Source organism: Bradysia coprophila, unplaced genomic scaffold, assembly GCF_014529535.1.
Source record: "Bradysia coprophila strain Holo2 unplaced genomic scaffold, BU_Bcop_v1 contig_297, whole genome shotgun sequence".
In the NCBI taxonomy this organism is placed as follows: Eukaryota; Metazoa; Arthropoda; class Insecta; order Diptera; family Sciaridae; genus Bradysia; species Bradysia coprophila.
Window position 1 is genome coordinate 1,700,783 of NW_023503555.1, and position 23,297 is coordinate 1,724,079.

At 35.6% G+C, this 23,297-nt stretch overlaps 2 protein-coding genes across 3 annotated transcripts; one reads left to right on the top strand and one right to left on the bottom strand.

Moving 5' to 3' along the window:
* Positions 1-1,130: 1,130 nt before the first annotated feature.
* Positions 1,131-21,223, top strand: LOC119078728 (calcium-transporting ATPase type 2C member 1). 2 transcript variants are annotated; one of them, XM_037186410.1, is made up of 9 exons: positions 1,131-1,346; positions 13,678-13,915; positions 13,984-14,843; positions 14,911-15,349; positions 15,411-15,590; positions 17,455-17,603; positions 17,661-17,827; positions 17,887-17,981; positions 18,041-21,223. In XM_037186410.1, exons 1-9 carry the CDS (start codon positions 1,251-1,253, stop codon positions 18,643-18,645), a joined length of 2,829 nt encoding a protein of 942 aa, XP_037042305.1. In that variant the 5' UTR covers positions 1,131-1,250; the 3' UTR covers positions 18,646-21,223. The 2 variants fall into 2 exon arrangements, with proteins under 2 accessions (XP_037042305.1, XP_037042306.1); XM_037186411.1 differs by lacking the exon at positions 1,131-1,346 and adding an exon at positions 8,256-8,422 and having other exon boundaries at positions 18,041-18,903.
* LOC119078788 (tetra-peptide repeat homeobox protein 1-like) lies at positions 16,050-16,687 on the bottom strand. The gene is made up of 2 exons (XM_037186499.1): positions 16,601-16,687; positions 16,050-16,521 (listed from the first exon to the last, which is right to left on the bottom strand). The coding sequence occupies exons 1-2, from the start codon at positions 16,607-16,609 to the stop codon at positions 16,138-16,140; spliced, it is 393 nt and encodes a 130-aa protein (XP_037042394.1). The 5' UTR covers positions 16,610-16,687; the 3' UTR covers positions 16,050-16,137.
* Positions 21,224-23,297: the final 2,074 nt, after the last annotated feature.

The following is a 23,297-nucleotide window of genomic DNA, read 5'->3' on the forward strand; positions in this document are numbered from 1 at the left end:
TCGCGAGTGACAATTTACACATTTAGCATGGTGTGCCTGAAATGAAATTAATTGAAAATGTTTGCTCATCAGATTTCTCACCGGCTTTCCTGCATTATAAATAACAACTTTCTTTCGAACTGTAGGGGATGGGTGCTTTTGAAAATATTGACGAAATGAAACAATATGTTCGACCGATTCATCTTCAACACTTGAAAGCAATCATAACTTAATGTCCGCAATTATTACGAAAATGAATGCGTTTACAAAACCTATGTATGCTCCGGACAGAACCTGTTCTATACTTTCATTGGTTTTCTAGTGAATTTTCACACATTTTTGCAGGGTACCATCATCTCTCGACGGCACAGTCGCGTCTCCCTACTGTTCGAACAAAAGTTTTGTTCTTTCGACCCAAAAACGTTAAAATATCCGGTTGAGATACAAACGATATTTTCCAGTTATCTGTCAAATTGATCAAATTTGAACAAAAAATATAGAACCTGATCCAAATTTTATTGTTTTGATTCCAAAGTGTGCGTAAATGAAACTGCGTTGAAGTTTGTCGAACATTTTTTCCAGTTTCAAATTCGTGCTTTAAACTTGACAGATGCGTTGAAAAATTCTTCTTCACAATGCTGGCGAGAAAATAGTCATTATCTCCCCTCCGCTGAAACTGCGAAAGCCTATCGTTTTTTTTTCAGTTTTAAACTTAGTTTAAAAAAAAAACAATGTTGGGGATGTTCCCACCCGAGTAAAAATAAAAGTCTCAAAGGCTCGAAAAGAGACATCTCACGTCTCACAATACAAAGGATTCGAGACCGTGAGACATCTCTTTTCGAACTTTTGAGACTTTTAATTTTACTCGGGCATTCAGTTACCATATTTACCGAATTTTATGAAATTGTAGGCGATTACACCAGAGAAAGTATGGTGATAGACTCAAATTCACCAGTTACATAGTTTGTGGGATAAGCTAAAAGGTGTGCAATACCTTCATAGTTACTCAGTTTATAAAACCGAAACTGATCATTCAGTTTTTGAAATCTCGGCGCTTCTTTCACAACTCCAAGTACGCATCGTACTGTCACGTCACTTGACAGTTCTCTCGCTCCACCTACCTTCAGTAATCTTACATCAAAAATATTGACGTTTCCCAATCAGTCACCCTACAACATTGAAGTTACATTTACGTGTAGTTACAGAATCGGAACATTTAAAACGGGGAAAAAGATGTGAAGTTCTGTGAAATTGCTAAGTTAAATGTTAAAATGAGTGTGAATAAAACTATCGATTACACCCAATACCAGAAAGTTCCAAGTGATTCACAATTCGAATTGAATTCCAACAAATTTATGTCGTCAAATGTAAGTCGCATTGTTTTTTGTTTCTGTTTTTTTTCTCACTTCGTTGATAATGTATTTTCTTCGTATACATGATTAATGCTTATTGGTATCAATCAAACATTTAGCCACATAGTGTGTTGTTTTATCGAAGACATTCGATTTGTTTGTATTGTCCATTCAAATGTTTTCCTTGACCTACAACGATCTTGATGGTTAATTTGATGATTCTATTTTTTTTTTCTGGTGTCATCGCCTCCATGTCTTTCGGCTCACTTGTTGGTTTATTTTCAATGAAATTTTTTTTTGTCTAAAAACTTTTTTCGGAAGCAATTTGCCAGTGTCTTCATGACAAAGACTAGATGAGTACGTGATCGTCACAACATTGAATGAAATGTGGACATTCTCGTTGCACGGATAGATTTTGGGTTTTATTCAACAATTTACATGTAACGGCGAAACTTAACGTTTTTGAAAAATCAATAAATTTGTCGGTCAATGTATTTTAATCGTTCTCTACGAAACGTATACATCATATACATTATAGCTCGACGAAAACCTCTTATACCGGCATTGAATGTTTTTTGCTTTTTCATGTGAAAAAAAAAATCTTTCGTGTGTTGTGTGTATTGGCAGTTATTCCGTATGAATTTCAAACTGACGATATACTAAATAAATCACCATCAAAAATTGACTCGGGTATGCACCACAGAATCTAATAATCGCTTTCGTTCGCATAGCAAAATTCATTTACTCGTATTTTATTTCTTATCAATCAATCATCCGCTGTTGGTTGTATTCCATTGGTATGTGTATTCGCTTGCGATTACGCGTTTGTCTAATGTATTTAGTTGGTACATTTATAAACATGGATACATTCTAACAATTGGTTTATGATATTTAATGTTTGATATTCAAATTAGTCTCGTCTGACAATTGAATGTACAGGTAATCATCTACGTGAATTGTGTTTGCTAAACTTATCTGGCAGGGTTCTAAAGAATGTAATCTCAAACTTCCTAAATTTAACACCTCCAATAAGCACTCAATTATGTGCTCACAGAGATGTTCAATCAATGTTTAGTCGTATGAGTCTTGACAAGAGTGAATGAATCATTTCTTGTAAAGGTGAGTCGGCATATCAAAAAAATGTCCAGCCTATGCCCAATTAAAAAAAAAAATGTCCAAGACCATTAATCCTAGTCCAAAACAGTTTCCCATTAACTTGAGAATTACTGCGCTACGCCACCTACTAAATCAAATATGAATGAGAGAGAATTTTGTTAAATTTCGATGAAATTTTTTTCTTTTAAAGTTCTCTATTAATTACTCCGCTCCGCTCTCTAGCTTTTATAAATTTTATCAATTACAGTATACCTGTCAAACCTCAATTCATTTCAATTTATCTTTTCAATTAGTGCAATCACCAATCACTCGTCTTTCAAACTCATTCAATTCGATTTCGACTTTTGTCTTATCAACCACTTCATTTCCGTCCTTTTAGCATTCCAACATATCACAGTTATCATTCACATTGTTAGTCCTTCGTACCACAATTCTATTAGATCAACGAGCACCTGATCTGTTTCCTTTAACACTTCTTGCTTAAAACGCGGCAACGGCAACGTGGAATTGACGACCATCGCTGCATAAAAGTTTTGCATCATTCAATGGTGAATTCCATCCATATTCACTTCTCGAATACTTAAATCGTCGTTTTCGTGAATTCACGATCAATTGATCTATACGTTCTGATATAATCTGGTGAATCCATTAACTGTATCTTAAGTTGACCCCGAGTAGAAGCGTCCAGATGTTCAGACCCGTCACGACTTCCGATCCGAATGAGGTTAGTGATGAATTGAACAAAAGTGGAACTAAAAGAGTGGTACTATTGTAGTGCTGGTCTAGACTTGTTCGTGTGAAAATTGGTATATGGTATTTTCTGAGCACTGTATCGGTATCACTGTCACCACGGCCTCATGAGAAATGGTATTTTTGAATTGCATGTTAATGCAAAGCGTCGAGAGAACCAGTGGTTGAATGTCTCCCAAAAGTGCTCACCTTTAATCTCTTATGCGATTTTTTTGGATTCTTTTATTTTTCAAATTAGTTCACAGATTTAGTTCCAGAGTATACTTTCAATCAATTCATTCAAACCAAAAAATACTCCCTTTAGCAAACAAACTCTCAGCTCTCTGTGTCGAATTCACTCCTTATTTCTTTGTATTCTACGAACACTAGAAGTGAAGTACAATGAAGAAGTGACTGACTACGCTGTAATTTAGATGTAAATTCCAAAGGCTAACTTGACACTTTCACCACCTTAAAAAAAAGTAGTTTGTATGCTAGAGAGGGTATTGATTCATTTCATACAATGTTAATATTGTGCGGCACAATTTGTCTCACATTTCGAAAATTAAAACATGTCTGTTGCCATAATTCTAATTGGTTTCAAATAGTTTACCATAACAGCTGTTCATTGTTTAGATTATTAACGAAATGACATCCGACATACAATTTGGTCTTCCGAAATTTGTGAATCGGTACTAAGCTGAAAGCTTTTTGGTTTGAACCGATACGAAGATTTCAATTTTCACATAGAACAAGATGAAGGACTTATCAATCGTCAGAATAGATAGGTTTTATTCTTAGGGTGATCGAGAGTATGATAGAGCTGCTGTAGAAGTTTATTAATAGAAAACATGTTTGTCTCGAACGACCCAGATTTAGTTGACTTTACAAGAACCGAGAAATGAATCAGCAAAAGTTCAGCAGAACCAATTTATCCAATTTAGAGCGGAAGGAAGTAATGAATCTAATTGTATCAGTGGATTGCATACCATTTGTTGACTGTATTTGAAAATTATGCATTATTAATAATCGACATATATTTATTGAATTTACTACTCATTATGCTTATAAGCTTAGCCTTTTAGAAGCGCCAAGTTTACCAAAACAGAATTATTAAATCTATTACTTCACATGTAGAGTACATCTTTGTGTTTGAAAATCTATTTCTTCAATGCAGTTTTCATATATTTCGCTATTTAACAGAACACTAGCCAGAGATCATCTCTTATTGTTGTCGTTATTGTCGATAGCAGATGATGTATCTATAAAGTTATTGTAACGTCTTGCACTATATTTTTAATTATTCAATTTGTGTTACATATTTCATTTGTTCACAATTCATAATCAGAAAAGAGACTTCCTCTAAGATAAACAAAAATGTTGCAAATTGTATTCGTTCGAAAACCTGACATTGTATCAACTTGAGATCGTCATCAACATAAAATGTACCAATCGATCGATAATAGTTTTTTATTTGACAAATAAATACTGCGCCTTGTGAGGCTCCTTGCTTTAGAGCTGGTGTGCTAAAAGTGCATGTTAAGAACAATCTTAGATTCAATCATACATGGTTTCCCTAAACGAACTTATCCCACAGTTAGGATATAATTAAGTTTGGATATGTGATTCTTGACAAAAACCAATACAGTCCAGTCTGACCACTTAGTGCAGGCAATGCCTAAATTAAATGTGGACTTTCTGCTTTGGACTGCTGGGACAGTCTGAGATTATTAGAAATTTTCTTGAAAACAATTCAAATAACTCAAACGGGTGAGAAAGAAATTACTTTCACTACATTGTGTCGTACAAGTGTAGAGACAGCAATTTCACTTTTTTGCATTCATTGCGGATAAATTAAAACTAAAGCTTTCATCAATCGCTGTTGTTTTATCAATTATTTATTTGCTGACCGAAAATTCAAAATACATTTTGCGAGGGGCCGTTTATTGAGAACGGGTGAACTCTACGACAACAACATAAAATTTCAAATCCCGTCGTTTCTGTTTGCAAGTTAAACATTTGTGTTTGTAGCCTGTTAGGATACGTAAGAAAATACTTGATCGTACTTTCTGAACAAACCCTTGCTACGATCAGCCAAATTGATTATAAAAGGAGTTCATTTGCGATCGATACCTTCAATTTCGTGTCATTTGAACAGCATCCAAGATCATAATCATCATGAATCGAGGAAAGTACGATAATAATTATAAGCTTGAAGATTGGAGCGCAACAGAACGCCGTGTACCGGGCATGTCCCAATTTGTGCCTGTCGGAGAATATCTGGATAAAGTAAAAGCCGCAGTTGATAATTTTGCGTCGACGACCACAAGTTCACGAGGCTCGCCAAGAATGGGGCGGTCTGGTTCGAAACGAACGATTCCACCGTGTGATTTGTGTGAAAGAAGTAATCAGAAAAAGTGAAAGAAAGAAAGGAAATTTTACGTAACGATGAGCTACTGTGAAAAGATATTTCGCTGGAAATCTATGCCATGATTGCATCTAAATAATTCAATAAAATCAAGTCGAGCGACACTATTCTTTGCTTAATAAACGTTAAATCTTTAAAACTCCAGTGCCATTAATATGCAATAAGTGACTACAAACTAAAAATACTCACAACGATTTGCTGTGCCAATGCTTTCAATTATTTCAAAATATAGAAGCAAAACTCTTACCGCTTGATGGATAATTTTCTATTAAATTCATCGTGTGAAATAAGAATAAATTCAAAAGCTTCGTTGCATCATTGCCAACCGACTTAAACAAATATGAGCAAAAAATTGCATTTCCAACAAATTTGTCAGTTGGTATGCTATTCCGAATAAAGTTTCAAATTCGACGAACGCAAAAGCACTCAATAAAACCCAACCATCTGGTAATTGTTTTCGCATCAAATATTGCAACTGTAACAACATATCCTCAGAGACTGCTTCATAACCATCCATAAAATGGTCCAAATTGAAATGTGATTTTGAACCGGCTGCGCTAAATTGCTGTACTTTTATACTATTTGCAAAATAAAAATCGCTTAAGGGAAATACATTTTTTGTACGTGACTCACATATGGACGTTATGGTAAATGGGCGATGACTTAACCACCAACAATAACCAAAAATGATTGTTAACAACACATCGTCCCATATATTCAAATCACAAGACTATCGTTTTGTGTGGAATTTCATCTCCGACTGTACGTTCTAAATCACTCGTTGAATGATTGTACAGTTATTGTCAACCAAATTTGTGTCTTAGCTATTTTCAGCTGTTTTAACAGCTGGTATACTCATACCATCAAACTAGCAGTGCGTATTTAATGGTTTTACAACCACAAGTCATTCTTTAAATCGCTTTTGTTTACAATGAAGTTCATTTTTGTGCAAATGTATAAATATGTATATCGTGTTGTCCTCTCCATTTTGTTAACATTTGCATAAAAATGATCCATCCGATCCTTGGCTCCATTAAAAAAAAAAACGATTTAAAGAATGGTTCTATGATTCTCTTGTATCTAATTTTTCATCAGCTGTACCATCTGGTACGTACTTGTAGTTGGTTGATATTAAATGTAATAGCTAGGTGGAGCCGTCAATTTTCACATAGAACTTGTAACGTTAGGCAGAAAGGGTCATATTTGAGTGGTTAAATTTATGTAATTAGGAGAGTAGAAACTGATTTTTTTGGCAGGAAAGAGTTGAATTGTCCAAATCATCGAATTTCGAATTCAACGTGGCATAGGGTTGATTTTAATCAGTCAATTTCGTCGACATTGTTCCTAGTCAAAAGTAATTATCGATAAACGTAATACTTGAGTTCAATTCCAGATTTAATAAACAGATAGAGTCATGTTTCGCATTGACTGTACAGAAGATTTATGAACTCTACAAACGAATTACGTCCAAAGCAATTTTTTTAAATTCATTTTCTCATAATTTCCAGTCTTATGTAATAGCAAAATTTTAATGAAACCAATAAAATTAATGAAATTAATTATTCGACCACCAACACTAATTTATTATACGTATGTGCTGCTTCATACATACATATATGTACAGGCACCGAAAAAATATCCAACGCTTTTATGTCTACGTATCTTACTGTTAATATGTATAATCAATTCGTCACCCGAACAGATTCTATTGTGTCGTTCGAAAGACAATGTAAGTTTTCTGATGGAATTTTTCAATTCAGAAAATGTTGAGGTCAATTCTATGCCAGTATGTTACAATGTAGAACATGGGAAAGACTAGGAATTTTCGTGGATTTAGGTTGTTCGTTTAAATTATATAATTCAACAGCCAGTGCTCATTTGTCGGCGTCCAAAGCGGGCCCGATACTGAGAATTTTGAAAAGTCGCTTTGTCTTTGATTCCTTCATTTAAAACGACTTAAGCAATTGGTGATTAAACCGGGACAGTAGTAGTCAAAGGTTCCACTTATTACAACTTGTACTATTTTCATGCAATCAGTCCACCCTGCCATCGACTGCTTGATACGGCTCTGTCAAAAGAGCAAGAAGTTACAAGAGATTTATTGGCGAAAGATTCCTCCTGTGGAGATAAGCTCTTTCCTGCGGTTATAGTTCACTGAAAATGATTTAGTAAAATCTTGGTGTACGTTAATCGATGGATGTTTAGTTAAGATGATGTTCATGCATAACAGTACAACATGATCACTTTTCAGTTGTTTCTTGTTCTTTATTCTTATTGGCCAGTCAAGATACCTAGTTACAGCCTTTATTTCCATTTTTAGCAGCTTCTGTAACTCTGTATACCTGCAGTCATCGAGATAATCACCGATACCAACATTTAAAACCTTTAAAACTGAACAGAAAACTCGCTTGGGTATTTTTTCCCCAGTCAACCTTTATTACTTTTTCGTTTTTAAAACATGGAAATGGCTTATCACAATTTGATATACTGATACTGTTCAATTTCAATTGTGTTCTATGCTAAACTGCAAACCACAACAAACAACATTAAAATGTTAAAATACGAATGTAATAATTGCTTTCTCGATTGTATAAACCACAATTACCTTAGTTCAGTATTATTCGGTCTGTTCTATTGAAGTGATATGGGGAAAAAAGTATTGGGAAAATTGTGAAAAGTTTTTTTTTTTTTTTTGTAATATCAGACCGTTGGATTTCGATCGATTTGTCGGAGTCAATTAAAAACAAACGAAAGAGGAAAATAAATGAAAATGGGCACTAATGAAAGTAAAGTTGACGAGAAGCCCACACAAACAGTGGTAAATGTTGTACTTGTTGAATAATTAATTGCATTTACATCGACGTCCTTGACCAGTCAGTCGCCTGGAGACCAGACATTGTTGTATTACTTTCTTGTTGATTAGGTGATGATCGATTTTGGTTTCTGTCGGTCAGGAAAGTTGGACAGATACACTCAGAGCTTACGAAAGAGCAGAATTTTCACCGAAAAGTTAGTGATTTCTTTTAAGTTATCGGCCTGAGTCATACAATAAGAAAGTTATTCGCGGAGCAAACAAACATTATATAAAGATGAAGGTAACATAGAGCATTGTCGTTAAATTTATCGCACCCACAAATCGTATATATGATGTCTTTCGTATACCTGGGATAGTAGCCAGTGAATATGTCTTTCATTTGGTGGAAATTATCTACAAACTTTGCAATTGAAAACTAGTTCACCTTACAGTTTTGTAGATAATGTCAGTGTAATTAATTCTAACCCTCAATTAAAGTTGTAGAAAGCGTTAAACTCAGAATAAAATATGTGAGTGACAATGACAACACTTTTTTCGAAAATTTATTTCAAGTTCGTTCTTTATCAATCGGTTTTTATATTCCTTTGTTAGCGTAAATTCGGTTGATAAGTAGGTGCAGGTGGATATTATGTCCTTGACGATCCGATTCCTTTCCTTTGTTCTGGGTGTTGATGGAATGTACAAGTAATAATATGCTGACGATTTTTTCAATTTGGATTTTCTTCTTGATCCACATCATCCAATGGATATATCACAAAAATCAATACTGACATCATTCGTCAGTATAAGTATCAAAATTGACGTACATTTCAACGTCAATTTAATATCATTACATCTATTACTTCTCCTGATTAAAATATTTTCAAAAGACATTCAAATTCAAATCTTTCACTTCACTTGTTTTAACAAAAATATTTTGTTATATAAGATATATCTGTCTTCGTCGATAACATATGACTGTTACAAAGGTCAATAGTCTTCCGATGAATCGTTGTTTAGTCATTAAGAGCGCTCACCCCTTGTCAATTTTCTAGCCTTCATTTGTGCGCAAAAATATTCGTTTTTTGATGATTTCTCTGAACCAAAATCTTTTTTTGAAAAAGTAAAGCCATTAAAGCATGCCAAAATGTGTTACTTTTAAGAGAAAAATTGGTTTGTGGATGGTAACTTATTCCACTTGGAGAAACCTTTGCAAATGTGTAAATTTATGTGTTTTGCAAAGGTTTCTCCAAGTGGGCTAAGTTATCGACCACAAACCATTTTTTCCCGTGAAAGTAACACATTTTTGCATGCTTTTAACCCTATAAATTCATTTCTATTTAAAAAATTTATTTGGGATGCAAAATCTTGTGAAAGATGCCTACAAGATGCAGCAAAGATGCAAGGGATGCAAGCTGGGATAACAGGTACCCCAGTCGAACTCATCGGGTGGTTTTACTTTTTCAAAAAAAGATTTTGATTCAGAGAAATCATCAAAAAACGAATATTTTTGCGCACAAATGTAGGCTAGAAAATTGCGAAAGGGTAAGCGCTCTTAAAGCCCTTCTGAAATATTAGGGAACGTCGGATTTTTTAACGATAAATCTAAATCCAAACAAAAACACAAATGGAAAGGGTGAGTTTGTAGGGTCCATGGGCAAAGGAAACAATAAAACTAATTCAAACAATTGGGCGCAAGTTAAATCAACAAACAGGTGATAACAGATCGAGACATTCTTTCATACAGAGACTGTCTCTTGATATTCAAAGAGGAAATTATGAATCCATTTCCGGCTCACTTCCAAAATCAGAAATTTTATAAGAAATATTTTATATATAATCAATACAAACGATTGTAGCATATACATTTCAAATTGTTGAATATAAACTTGGAAAGAAAGAAAAATAATTAAATTTTGAATGTTAGGAGTTTGGCATTAGACGAAGCAATAAGACTTGATGTGAGAACTTTTTTTGCTGGGCTTTACTGCACTCCTGAGATCATGTGGTACATGCTGGCATTTAAAACCCATGCAGTCAAAATTTCATTAGAGAACGTCAGAAGTTTCGAGCAGAAAAAGAATGTCTAACAGAAACGGAAACAAACGATTTTTCATTGGCAAAGCCACATTGTCACAAAGAAAATTTTTTTGTGTTTTCGTTTGCGTTGGACATTCCGTTTCTGTTCGAACAATCTGACGTTCCATATTATTTTACAGTCGACCCATCAACCTTACCCTTTTCGTTTGTGTTTTTGTTTAGATTTATCATTCGAAAAACCTGCATCGGAACGAAAACATTCTAACTTACAACTCCATAAAAGAGTTTAACAGAGACGAAAGAAATTTATTACAATATTTCAGATGAAGGCACGACCCCAATATAATTAACAAATCTTTTGACAAAATCTTCTACTTCATTAATTTTAAACGGCATCTCACTTTGTAAGACGACGTTAGCTCCAAGTCGTGTTTGAAGATTGAAGGTCTGCGTCTTGGGAATTTTACAGTTAGAGACAGTGAAATTTCAGCATGAATTTGCTTCAGCTGTTTTGCAGCTGATCCACACATATAATAAAAACTGTTTGTACAGGTACAGTTTAGATTGATAGGTTGATCAGCTGGAATTATGTCAAAATTATTCAGAATTTTTCCGAATTTTCAGAAATAACATTCCTAATAATAAGCTCTGATGCTAGGTTCTTTGGCAACGTCGAAAATATTTTCGTCTTTCTTTAGTGACACTTTCAACGGTTAAAAAGAAAAGAATAATTGAGTCCAGCCTTCAGGTTGTCACATGTTATATGAATCAAATTTAAATAGCAACATTAAGTCTACGAAATGCAAAATCACTGCCGTATTTCTTACATTTTGTTTGCTTATTCAGTTGCTATAAATGAATGAATGAATAAAGCATGCTATTATATTAATGTAGAAATTGCTACTTTCCCAGTGTTCCAATGTTTCCATACGAAATGCAAACGATACACTGCTCATATAATAAGCCGATAGAAGCTTTGAAAGATATCATTTTACGCTTTGTTGACGGATTTAAAGCGAAGCAACTTAAGCAAATAACAATGTTCGGTTATCGATTAGGTAAATAGATAATAACATAATTTGGAAGCCAATTTGTATTCGTCTATTGGAAGTACACGTTGGATTAGTCGGGGCTATTGTTACGTTTAATTATGTTGTATTAAAGTCATGTTAGAATGAACTGATGACCTTTTAAGAGTTATAACGCGAAAACTTCATGTGATTAGAGCAAGGGAGTTCCGATTCAAATGAGCGATAGCGTCGGAAAGCATTCAAAAGTGAAGGCAAATAAGAGGGTCCCGAAAGCATTTTTTCCGCAACCAGTTGATACACTCCATCCGTAGGTCTTTCCAGGGTCGACATTAAAACAACATTGCAATAATTTAATAGTATTTCACATGACCAGAGACGAATGATGAAAAGTAGAGTTTTCGTGTGAATTTTGTTGGTCCGAGGTCAATAAACACACAGAAACGAGACTTTTCATTGTTAACCCGAGTTTATAATTATTTCTTGAGATATTGCCGAAAAACTGTTTTCGCGACCCTCTGACCTGCCTTCACTTTTGAACGCTTTACCTCGAAAGTAAAAAAACAATCGAAAAAATGAAAGTTACGTATTCTCTAGCATTGAAAGACAAATCAAACGAGCTAATTATTTAAATCGGATACCCCTTGTTTCCGGATCGCATTGGGAGCTTCTAATGTTTGTGTCAGTCGATAGTTCCCCGAGGCGGTTGACCTCTCTCAAATAACAGCGGATCAACAAACTCATTTTCCGCAATTACAGTAATGATTCGTAGGCAAAAATTTTTATAATTCTTGGTAAAAAGTTGTTTTGCAGTCATAATGTAACGGAAATTGTCGCCAGAATTCATTGTTTGATGCCATAAAAGTTCGACTAATGCTAATTTAAATACAACTCAACACCCGCGGCTCCAATAAAATCTAACCAACCGACGTTATACCTACAATGTTGTCTATATGTTAAGTTACCATCAAGTCATAAAGATTCCGAATTTTCCAAATTCCGGCTTTTAAGCATAAATCAACATCAATGAAGAAAAATGAGCGACAACAAACAAAAGTTGATTTTTTTTCTTAAACAAATATTTTTGCCTCTACCGGCGCTACATTCTTGCCATAACATCAAACAATATTTTGCTTGCGTGTGAGGGATCATCGCCATTTAATGTGATAATAATTTCATCGTCATCGATTTTCATTGAATTAGGCGGGCAGCATTGTATCGTATATAATATACGCTACGCATGTGCCTTAATAACCTGTTGCTGCTGAATGAATTCAATATAGAAAACATTGTTGTCTATTAAAAATGTGAAACGTTTAAAAAGTCGACTGATTAAAGCTGACGCGATTACCTACATTCGATCGTATGTTTGCTTATGTGCACGTAATAGTGGGGCTGGTATGAGTTAATACAGGTTAAAAATGTAATGCACGACATGTGCGCTTATCTTTATTACGTAGATATGGAAAGTTGGCAAATGTAGGCCGAGAACCTGTGTGCATATCAGACCTTCGTGAGGCTACGGTGGAAGGCCCACGATTTGATTCGTGAAGGAACCTAACTAGCGTAGATATATAGGCCGAAGGTGCCAAATGAAAAACGTTGTTTAGTGAAGAGTCTGTCGTGCCACACAAATGGAAAATTTGACTTGTCTGGCAAGACAAACACATCAATAAAAAATCCAATCGTCATTTGGGACCGCAACCAATACCTTCATTTTGTCTCTGATTCGGATTATATACGACATGATATACACTAGGCCTACCCTCGTTAACACCCTCCTAGTTTTAGACCAAATGTTTTCAAATCTGGCAGAGCAATCTCTTTAATTCCGACTTGCTGCTGCCTGAGACCCTTGCCAATCTGCAACGTTAGAAGTGTTGGCACTAAGAGTGGATTTACTTATATTGCCAATGTAAACGCACGGACACTCTGCATGCTCATAATTAATTTGTTGCATTGTGAGGACCGACATGCACACCGGGCTCTCGGTCTAATGTCTTAAAAGATAACAGCTCCATCGTTCAGTTTACGGTCGCAACCAATAAAATTAGTGCTAAGAAAATGAACCGTAAATCAAATAAATTCGATTCCCGATACTATTCTCGATTGAATAAAATAATTATCGAAAAAAATCGCGTTAGTTCTCTACAATCGTTCCATTAACGTTTTTTTGGTGCTAAATTTCCGTTTTCATTTATCAATTCGCAGGCAGAGGAAAGTACATATGATGCAGAAATGTTGCCCTCTACTTTGGAATCGTCAGTGTATGCTGCCAATGAAGTAGCAGCTCGTTTACGCGTCGACACACGTACCGGTCTAACATGGTCCGAGGCAAACTATCGAACAAAAATCGTTGGCCATAATGAGCTGAATGTGAAAGAGGACGATCCGACATGGAAGAAATACGCACAACAGTTTCAAAACCCCTTGATATTGTTGCTGCTAGGTGAGATTGATTGAAATGTTTTGCTACGGATTAACGTGCTGATCAAATTGAACCGTTTGTATTCCCAGGCTCTGCCGTGGTTAGTATATTTATGAAGCAATACGACGATGCAGTTAGCATCACAATTGCCATCATCATCGTTGTGACAGTGGCATTTATCCAAGAGTATCGTTCGGAGAAGAGCTTGGAGGAACTGAAGAAGCTCGTTCCACCGGAATGTCGATGCTTGCGCGAAGGACGAATCGAATCATTTTTGGCTCGTGAATTGGTACCCGGTGACATCGTTCACTTGAATGTCGGCGATCGTGTTCCGGCTGATTGTCGCCTGTACGAAACGATTGATTTGTCAATTGATGAGTCGAGTTTTACTGGCGAAACTGAACCGGCTAAGAAAACAGCAGACATCGTGTTCAATACCGGCAACAGTAAGGATCACACGAAAATGAAAAACATTGCGTTTATGGGAACGTTGGTGCGTTGTGGCAATGGCAAGGGGATCGTTGTCAGCACCGGTGAACGCAGCGAATTCGGTGAAGTTTTCAAAATGATGCAAGCCGAAGAGGCACCAAAAACCCCGCTACAAAAATCGATGGACATACTCGGAGCCCAGCTGAGCTTTTACTCGTTTTGCATCATCGGAATTATTATGTTCCTGGGGTGGATTCAGTCGAGAGCGCTTGTCGAAATGTTTACAATCGGTGTTAGTTTGGCGGTTGCAGCTATTCCAGAAGGATTACCAATTGTTGTGACCGTTACGTTAGCCTTAGGTGTGATGAGAATGGCAAAGCGTAATTGTATTGTTAAAAAGTTGCCCACGGTCGAGACTTTGGGATGTGTGAATGTGATTTGTAGCGATAAAACTGGAACAATAACTAAGAATGAGATGACAGTGACTGTGATAATAACATCCGATGGCTACATGGCTGATGTAAGTGATCATTGTGTTTCAAAGAGTTGTGGCCAATTGACTTGACCAATTTGTTTTACAATTGTAGGTTAGTGGAGCCGGCTACAATGACCAAGGTGAAATTTACATTCGCGATTGTAATAGTCAAGACATGGCCAAACAAAGCATTCAGAATTTGTTGGAAATTGGCGCCGTTTGCAACAATGCAATCATCCAGGACGAAGCTTTGTTGGGCCAACCGACTGAGGGTGCACTATTAGCTGCTGCAATGAAATGTGGACTGTATGCTGCAGCCGACCAGTATATCCGCTTGCAAGAGTACCCGTTCAGTTCGGAGCAAAAGATCATGGCGGTAAAGGTTGTGTCGAAGTACAGTAACAATAAGGAGGAAATGTTCTATGTGAAGGGTGCACTCGAAATGCTCTTGCCGCAATGTACCAAATACATGTACGGCGGACAGATCTGTAATTTATCCAAACAGAATGAGGCTGACTTTTTGACCGAATCCTACGAGATTGCTCGTAAAGGTAAGAACGAAACGATGGTTAGCATCGGGTGATTTTTCATATATTCCCTTTACTTGAGCAGGCATGAGAGTTTTGGCATTGGCTAAGGGAAAATCTCTTCAGGATCTGGTGTACATGGGAATAGTCGGTATAACTGATCCGCCGCGACCGTTGGTTCGTGAATCAATTGAAATTCTGCGACAGAGCGGAGTTCGCGTTAAAATGGTAACCGGAGATTCTCAAGAGACTGCTGTTGCTGTGGGTATGTATAGCATTTTACTGATGCTCGTAGAAGCATCTATGATTTATGACACAATTTCGCTCCGGATAATATTCAAAAATGTCTGAAGAAGTCAATGAAGACAAATGTTTGTCATAAATCTGTTGAAAATGATAATAACTCGACTTGTGATTTGCTCGCCACCTGTGAGGGATCATTCACTTAAGTCTATCACACCGATACACTGAACAATTTTTGCTGTGTTTTTAGCGACAAGCTTGAGTGAAAGAAAAAGGGTCAAATCATGTCTGCAACTTATAATTTGAGTTAAATATTAAATTTTTGAAAGAAATCTTTTGATAATTAACAAGAAAATTGTATTGGGATCCCTTACCAGAACATTCTTTCACACTCTTCCCAATAACAAACTTTTAAGAAACAACTGAAAACTCATGCAACCTAAACCATTGGTTCATTCAATAAGAACTTCAATCCGTTTGACCAAGAAAGAAACATGACTACATTTCAACATTTTAAAATCGACTTTATTTTCCTCAAAATACCGTCAACCAAAACTTCTCTAACATTTTTATCTTCCAACTTGAACTGACTTTGAAACCGTCAATCCTTTGCTTAGTGTGTTGAGAAGACTTAGTGCCGAAATTCCTGTACCATGTGTGCTTCCACTCGGAGATCCGTAGACTGGCTGTGGTGCTGCGACGACGGCGGCTGGTGCAATTTTAGCTACTGGTACTGGAAAAGGTAGCGGTAGAGGAAGTGGTAACGGAAGTGGTAGCGGCAATGGTAGAGGTAGCGGTAAAGGTAACGGCAGCGGAATAGCTTTCAATATTGGTACAGGAAGAGGTAGAGGTAGAGGTTTCACTATTGGTACTGGCACTAAGGCAGGCTTGACGATTGGGACGAAGATGACAGCTCTAGCTGTAGCCGCAACCAGCAAAATGGTGAAAATTTTCTGTAAAGGAAAAATTGAATTGATTAGCTTTGATGATTGAAAAGGATTCACTTTTGACTGAGCACAAATTTTTACTTACAAAACTCATGTTTGATAATTCGATTTATTTGATTTGTTTAAGTGAACTTATTGAGATATCACAAGCGAATGAATACTTTGATTGATGCCACTTACCCTATATATACGATTGACCAAACACACAATCGAATTCATATCAATATCAGAAGTAACTCGTTTCCATGTAAAACACATAATAAGCCGGAGGGCATTTCGGAGCGGAAGAGTATTTTGAGGTGGAATACACCAACTTACATATAACCAATGCAGTATAGGGTCAGTGGGTATATTGTTTCCGTATATTGGAATTACTCGGAAGAAATTTCGTTATTTTTGTAAGGGTTACGTAAGTTCAGAAAATGCAGTAGTTCACTGCACACTGTTCATGAGCTCGCTGTGAATTGTATTAATTTGAAGAACTAACTTTTTAAGGTTGTTAGGATCAGGGACTATTTTTGGAAAAACGTTTTCCCATATTTTCCAAAGTTTTCCTAGATTTTCCGATTTTTTTCTTAATTTTCTCAAATTTTCTATTTTAAAAAATCTGTGAAAATATGGAAAAATGCGTGCAAATTTGAGAAAATCTAGGAACATATAAGGACAAGTTTTCCCAAAGTTAGTACCCACTTAAAACTGAACTAAGTTGAAGTGAACTGAGCTGAAGTAGTCAAGCATTTACCTCTTAAACAGTAGATTAGTTTTTGTTTGTAAATGTTTACGTTAAGCTCTTTCTCTGTTGCTAAGTCCTTATAACACTCTTTCTGTCGAAAAATGTGGAGTCAATACTATCGACGTCGACCGAGAAGTCGAACAACATCCATAAAAGTTAGCCCCATGACCCTCAAAATTTATGTTTTCTTTTCCTTTCCATTGCAGCGAATCTGATCGGACTTGACACCGTTCATCATCAGGTATTATCCGGACCCGAATTGGATCAAATGAACGAAGTTCAATTGGAAAAGGTCATCAACAATGTGAGCATATTCTGTCGCGTTACACCCAAACATAAGGTTACCATCGTCAAGGTAGTGAATCTGACTGAAGCGACGAATTCAATTTTCTAACACAATTTCACCATTTAGGCTCTTCAACGAACTGGTAATATTGTGGGTATGACTGGCGACGGTGTTAACGATGGTGTGGCGTTGAAACGAGCCGATATTGGAATTGCAATGGGTAAAAACGGAACAGATGTCTGCAAGGAAGCGGCTGACATGATTTTGGTTAATGACGACTTTCACACAATAATGTAAGTTTCTCTGACTCAATTGGCGTTCTGGTGACAAATCTAACCATTTTACTCTCTAGCTCGGCAATCGAAGAGGGTAAATCGATTTTCTACAACATTCGGAATTTTGTGCGATTTCAATTGAGTACATCGATAGCGGCACTATCATTGATTGGTACTGAGTTTATTGTGGTCGCAGTTGACAGAATTTACTAAAATATTGTTTCTTCTTAGCTCTCAGTACTCTGATGGGCATACCAAATCCGTTAAACGCCATGCAAATTCTGTGGATAAATATCATCATGGACGGTCCACCAGCTCAATCGCTTGGTGTTGAAGCCGTCGACCAAGATGTGCTGAAACAGAAACCCCGCAACGTTAAGCAACCAATGATAACGCGAGCAGTCATCATCAACGTACTCCTATCGGCGAGTATCATAATCCTGGGCACACTGTGGGTATTCCAACGGGAAATGGCTGACGGATCGCTGGGCAAAACGAAACGTGACACCACAATGACATTCACCTGTTTCGTATTCTTTGACATGTTCAACGCATTGAGCTGTCGATCGCAGACGAAATCGATTTTCAAAATCGGTTTTTTCACCAATAAAATGTTCCTGCTGGCTGTTGCATTTTCGGTAATCGGTCAGTTGTTGGTCATATATTTTCCGCCGTTGCAAATGGTTTTTCAAACGGAAGCATTGACGGGAATGGATTTGCTATTTTTGGTGTCGCTCACGTCAACAGTATTCATCGTTTCCGAACTGAAGAAGTGGTTCGAACGAACCATAGAGCAGCGAATGCATAAAACTAAATCCGAACTGGACTTTGTATGACACACAGCGAAGGTAAAACGTGCACGTAAGGATCATTAAGCGTTTTGTTCTTTTGTCAATTTCTTTACATTTTTTTCTTTTAAATTTTAATTTTGATTAATTTTTTTACTCTGCAATTGCTTGTTTGTCCGAATGTACAATAGCGGACGAAGAAAAGTTGTTTGTACGAATATTTTTGTTTTGTTTTTTGATTATTTTTTTTTTATAAATTTAAGGCACTAGTTACTTCAGAAACAATTAGGCAACTCGCTTTAATTTTACTTACACATACTACTGAATTGAACATGATTTTTTGTGGCTGTTTGACGATGTTTTACTATCGAATAAATTGAAACTGAAATGTAAACGATTCGTGAAGTGTCGATGGGTAGCGGATAAGTTTTCTAGTTGTCGTCCACTCTATATTTTATAATCCATTCAAAGTACTGAGTTTGAAGGGATATGCCTTGATTTCTGGTCGGTTGCATGTGACTTTATGACAAAACTCAGTAAAAACATCTTAATCAGAATCTTTGTGTGAATCTCAAAATGAGACAAGTCGTGTCAAATTGTGATTTTTATTTTCTTGATTGTAGAGCATAGGTTACGCCTTCGACGATTGGAGGCCGGTTTCGTTTTAACTTATTTTTAACTTATACTAAGCTATGTCATAGCTGTTATGATTTGACGTCACAGTCAACAGTCGTCTGTAAGTTCTTTGCATCACAAAAGAGTAACTGAAGTCCTCGGCAATTGGCATCAACTTCTGTAAAAAAGGTTTATCAAACTAATATCCGTCGAAACTTTGATAAATCCAGAGATATCACTGGTTGTTCCAGCAATGCTGCTGCAGATATCATACCGATTATTCTAAATTTTAATAGTCCGTAACACCACGCGGATCAGTGACACCAAGTTAATCCTTGACACCACGTGCATCCGTCACATCATGTGCATCCGTGACACCACGTGCATCCGTGACACCATGTGCAAATTAGTACCTTAAAGTCACGGTTTAATAGAACCTTTTACCACTTAGTACGGAAACGTTATCGGTACTTTTGTTTTTGAGCTAACGTATCTCCGTCAGCTGACATTGTGCAACAATGAAATCGACATCGTTCTGCTGGTAACATTTTCCCAAGATCCACTTCAATGTTATGAGTTAGCACCTCTTTTTTTTAGAGTTACACTCAGCATGGTGTCGCTGTTTAAAATTGTTGCAAACGCAAACATAAGATTTATTCCTAACAAATCGTCAAAGAACCATAAAAAATACTTATTGAACATCTACACCGTATTGACCGATGCATATTGTTTTTGTTCGCTTTATTTTTGCTGAACTAATAGGAAACAATTTTAGTGTTTTGTTGGTTTTGTTTAAAATAAAAATCGTTCAACATAAAACATTTTTATACAAGAAACAATAAATTCTGTGCCTAAGTGATATTTGCTATTGGGGTAAAAAAATATTTTTATCGTATTGACCAAGGAAAGAAAATAATTTTTTAGTTTTTCTTAATTGCTACAGAAAAAGAAAATAGAAAAATTTCGTTTTCAGTGTTTTGTTTTAGGTTTCAAATTAAGATGACTTTTCGTTAACTTAAAAAAATTTGATGTAGTAAGACCATAAATTATTATCAAGATATTTATGCATAATGCGTATGTGTTTTAAGCAAGTATATTTAAACAGCAACATAACAATTGAATGTCGTAAACATAAAGATAGCATTATCCAACCCCCTCTAGAAAGGAGAGGGGAAAACAAAAATCCTCTGTAATTTACATAATGTATTGCGCTATTTTCTGTTAATTAATTATTTTTTAAATTTGTACAATGAAAATGTTTGTGAGGTGTGAAGAAAACAACAATTGTGATATAATTTTAAGTTGACCTTTTTAGTAAATTCTTTCGAATTTTGTTTTGTTTTTAATTTTATTTTTCTTTTAGCAATTTATTTCATTTTTTCGTACAGTCCATTAATGTCACGTTTTGCCAAGAGAGAAAAAAGAAGCGGAAATTTTGCGTTAATGAATGGGAGCGATTGGTTTTTTTTGTGTGAATTCAATTTCGACACATTTCTAGAATAAATTGGTCTGCATAGACCTTTGTCTGATTACCATTTCATGTGGTAAAGAATGGAGAATGGACTATTGAAAAAAGAATCTACAAAGCGTCCGTTTCGCTTATATGAATTGTTCTCACTTTAGAAAGGCTGAGTAAATGTCCGGAAAACAAGAAGTTGAAGAAAATATTTTCTCAATCAGATTTATCGTTTCATCGTTTATTATATTTAGTGTTGTCGATAGCAGATGACTATAGAAGTTTCTATTAATTTAAGCGAACTGAAGCGGTAGCTAAAATAAATTTTTACCGGCCCCAGCTGCACGAAAAAAGCAAACGGCCTTTTGGCTCCAATGGATCTCCCACTATGGCCACTCCGGGCCGGAATATGAGTTTACAAACATCTAATAGAAATGTTGTCGAAATTGAATGCAGTGTATCAATCGGTCGACGTTTCAAATTTGTGATTATGGTTGAACGGTGCTAGAATAATTAACCAGAATCAACCATGACCAATTAAAAAAAAATGAAGATTTAAACCCGACAATTAGTATAATGGTTGAACATTCCTAATACTTGAAATTCAAAAATGTGTCCCGATCAAAACAAAAGAAATATTTTGCTTGTTGTGTTCAGGAATCGGGAACACTATAATGCACATTTTTTATTATAATGCATAGCAAAGCGATTGTATTAATCACCACAAAAAAAAGAAGTAAAATATTCAAATTTACCAATAGAAATGGATGAGTGAAAGATTTAAAACGTTTTATTTATAAAAACCAAAATGAATTTAAATAATCACTAGCATAGGGAGTGCAATAATAAGAATTAATTTAAAAACAAAAAAACTTTTTAAAAATTAAAATGAATTTCAAAAATTTATATATCAAAAGAACTTAACAATAAACTTAAATGAAACAATAAAACTAGAAGAAAATGTGAACAATAGAAACGGTTACTAGCGTCGAGTGTAGCATAAAATTAAAAGTCTTTTCCAGTGAAAATTTCAATTCGAAATATTTATAGAATGGAAAACGGAAGATGGCCTAAAATCTTTGTATTGCAAAAATAATGTTCCTTCGTAGTAGACAACCCTTTCAAGCGGAGCTCTAAATTCAAAAATATTGTTTTGAGCTCGTTCATTGTAGGACGACTTTCAGTCTAAGGCTCTGAACAGAACAAAGACGCGAAAGTGGATGTTAAATCCAAGATGGAAATGGCATGGCTGCTAGTCGAATAAGTGGTCTTCCGCACCTGCTACCTTAAAAGCTATCTGTGAGACTAAAACTGTGAGCAGGTCTACTTCATGGTGAACCAAAAGTTTGCGAGCTTGTCGTTTTAGCTTCACATACGCAGAAAGAATGAACACCGACTAACAACCATGTCATTTACGCGCCGTTTTGCAAGACAATTGATTTTTTTTCCTATACCAGGGATGGACCTGTTCTGAGTCTTAGTCCTGACATATAAAAGAAATTCTGTTCTTATGTGGATTATGGTCGATGATACAGTTCAATGCGACTTATTATATTCAAATCACATGCAATGGAAGCGAGTCGTCTTATCATGTACACTACTCGTTAGCATTGCAGAGAGTAATGACTAAAGTCCATCAAGGTTACTACAATAAATGGGAACCAATTGACAATTGAAGTAGACAGTAACGTTATCAAAGGAAAAGTTGATTTTTCTTTAGAAATATAAGGAACATGGCTATGATGATCATCCTATACTCATTTGTAAGCAAGTCATGCGTCACATAATAGTTCAATAAGATTTTTCTTTAAAAAATTTAAAATATTCCATAAAATAAAACACCAAATCGCACAACCATTCATTCTCTTACGCACTCACTAAAAAATTAGATTTATAAAACAAACAAAAATTTTAGGAATGATTAAGAAACCAATTTTGAGCTGAATCATTCAGCTGTTTTTAGTGTACAAACACGCGTGTTTTCGTGATAATACAACGTGTGTTACACCAAATCACGGTATTGTAACGTGACAAACATTATTGTCGTTTTTGCCTTTTAAAATATCAATAAAAATGTAAGTTGTGCAGCACAACTTATGCTTAGTGCTTTCTTATTTTACTCCTTATTCCTTCAGATGGAGATCGGGATCAATAACTGATTTCAACTGATTAATCGTAGTATGAACCAGGAATTTCTCCAACGTAAAGTTGGTCGAGTAGTAGGCTTGACTTTAAACAATGTTGATAAAACAGGACTACAAGACATAACAAGCTTTGAAGAAACTTTCGATCACCTCATACGTATCAAACTTGATTCAAATTAGAATCTAACGTTTGCAACCTAATGCTCAAAGATTCTGGAAGAAGCACAAAAATTCACAAAAAAATTTGTGTCAACCCGAGAGCCAAATCAATGGAAATTTAAGGACATTTTTGCAGTGACTATTTTTACATATTTGCTAAATTTTCCAGAAATTTCCAAAAAAATCATTTTTCCGAAAACATTTTTGGGAAAATTAAGAAAAAATTAGGAAAAACCTCGAAAAATATAGGAAAATTCATAAAATATTGGAAAATTTTTTCTCAAAAGTAGTCAATGCATTTCAATTTGGATTGATTTCTGAGATCG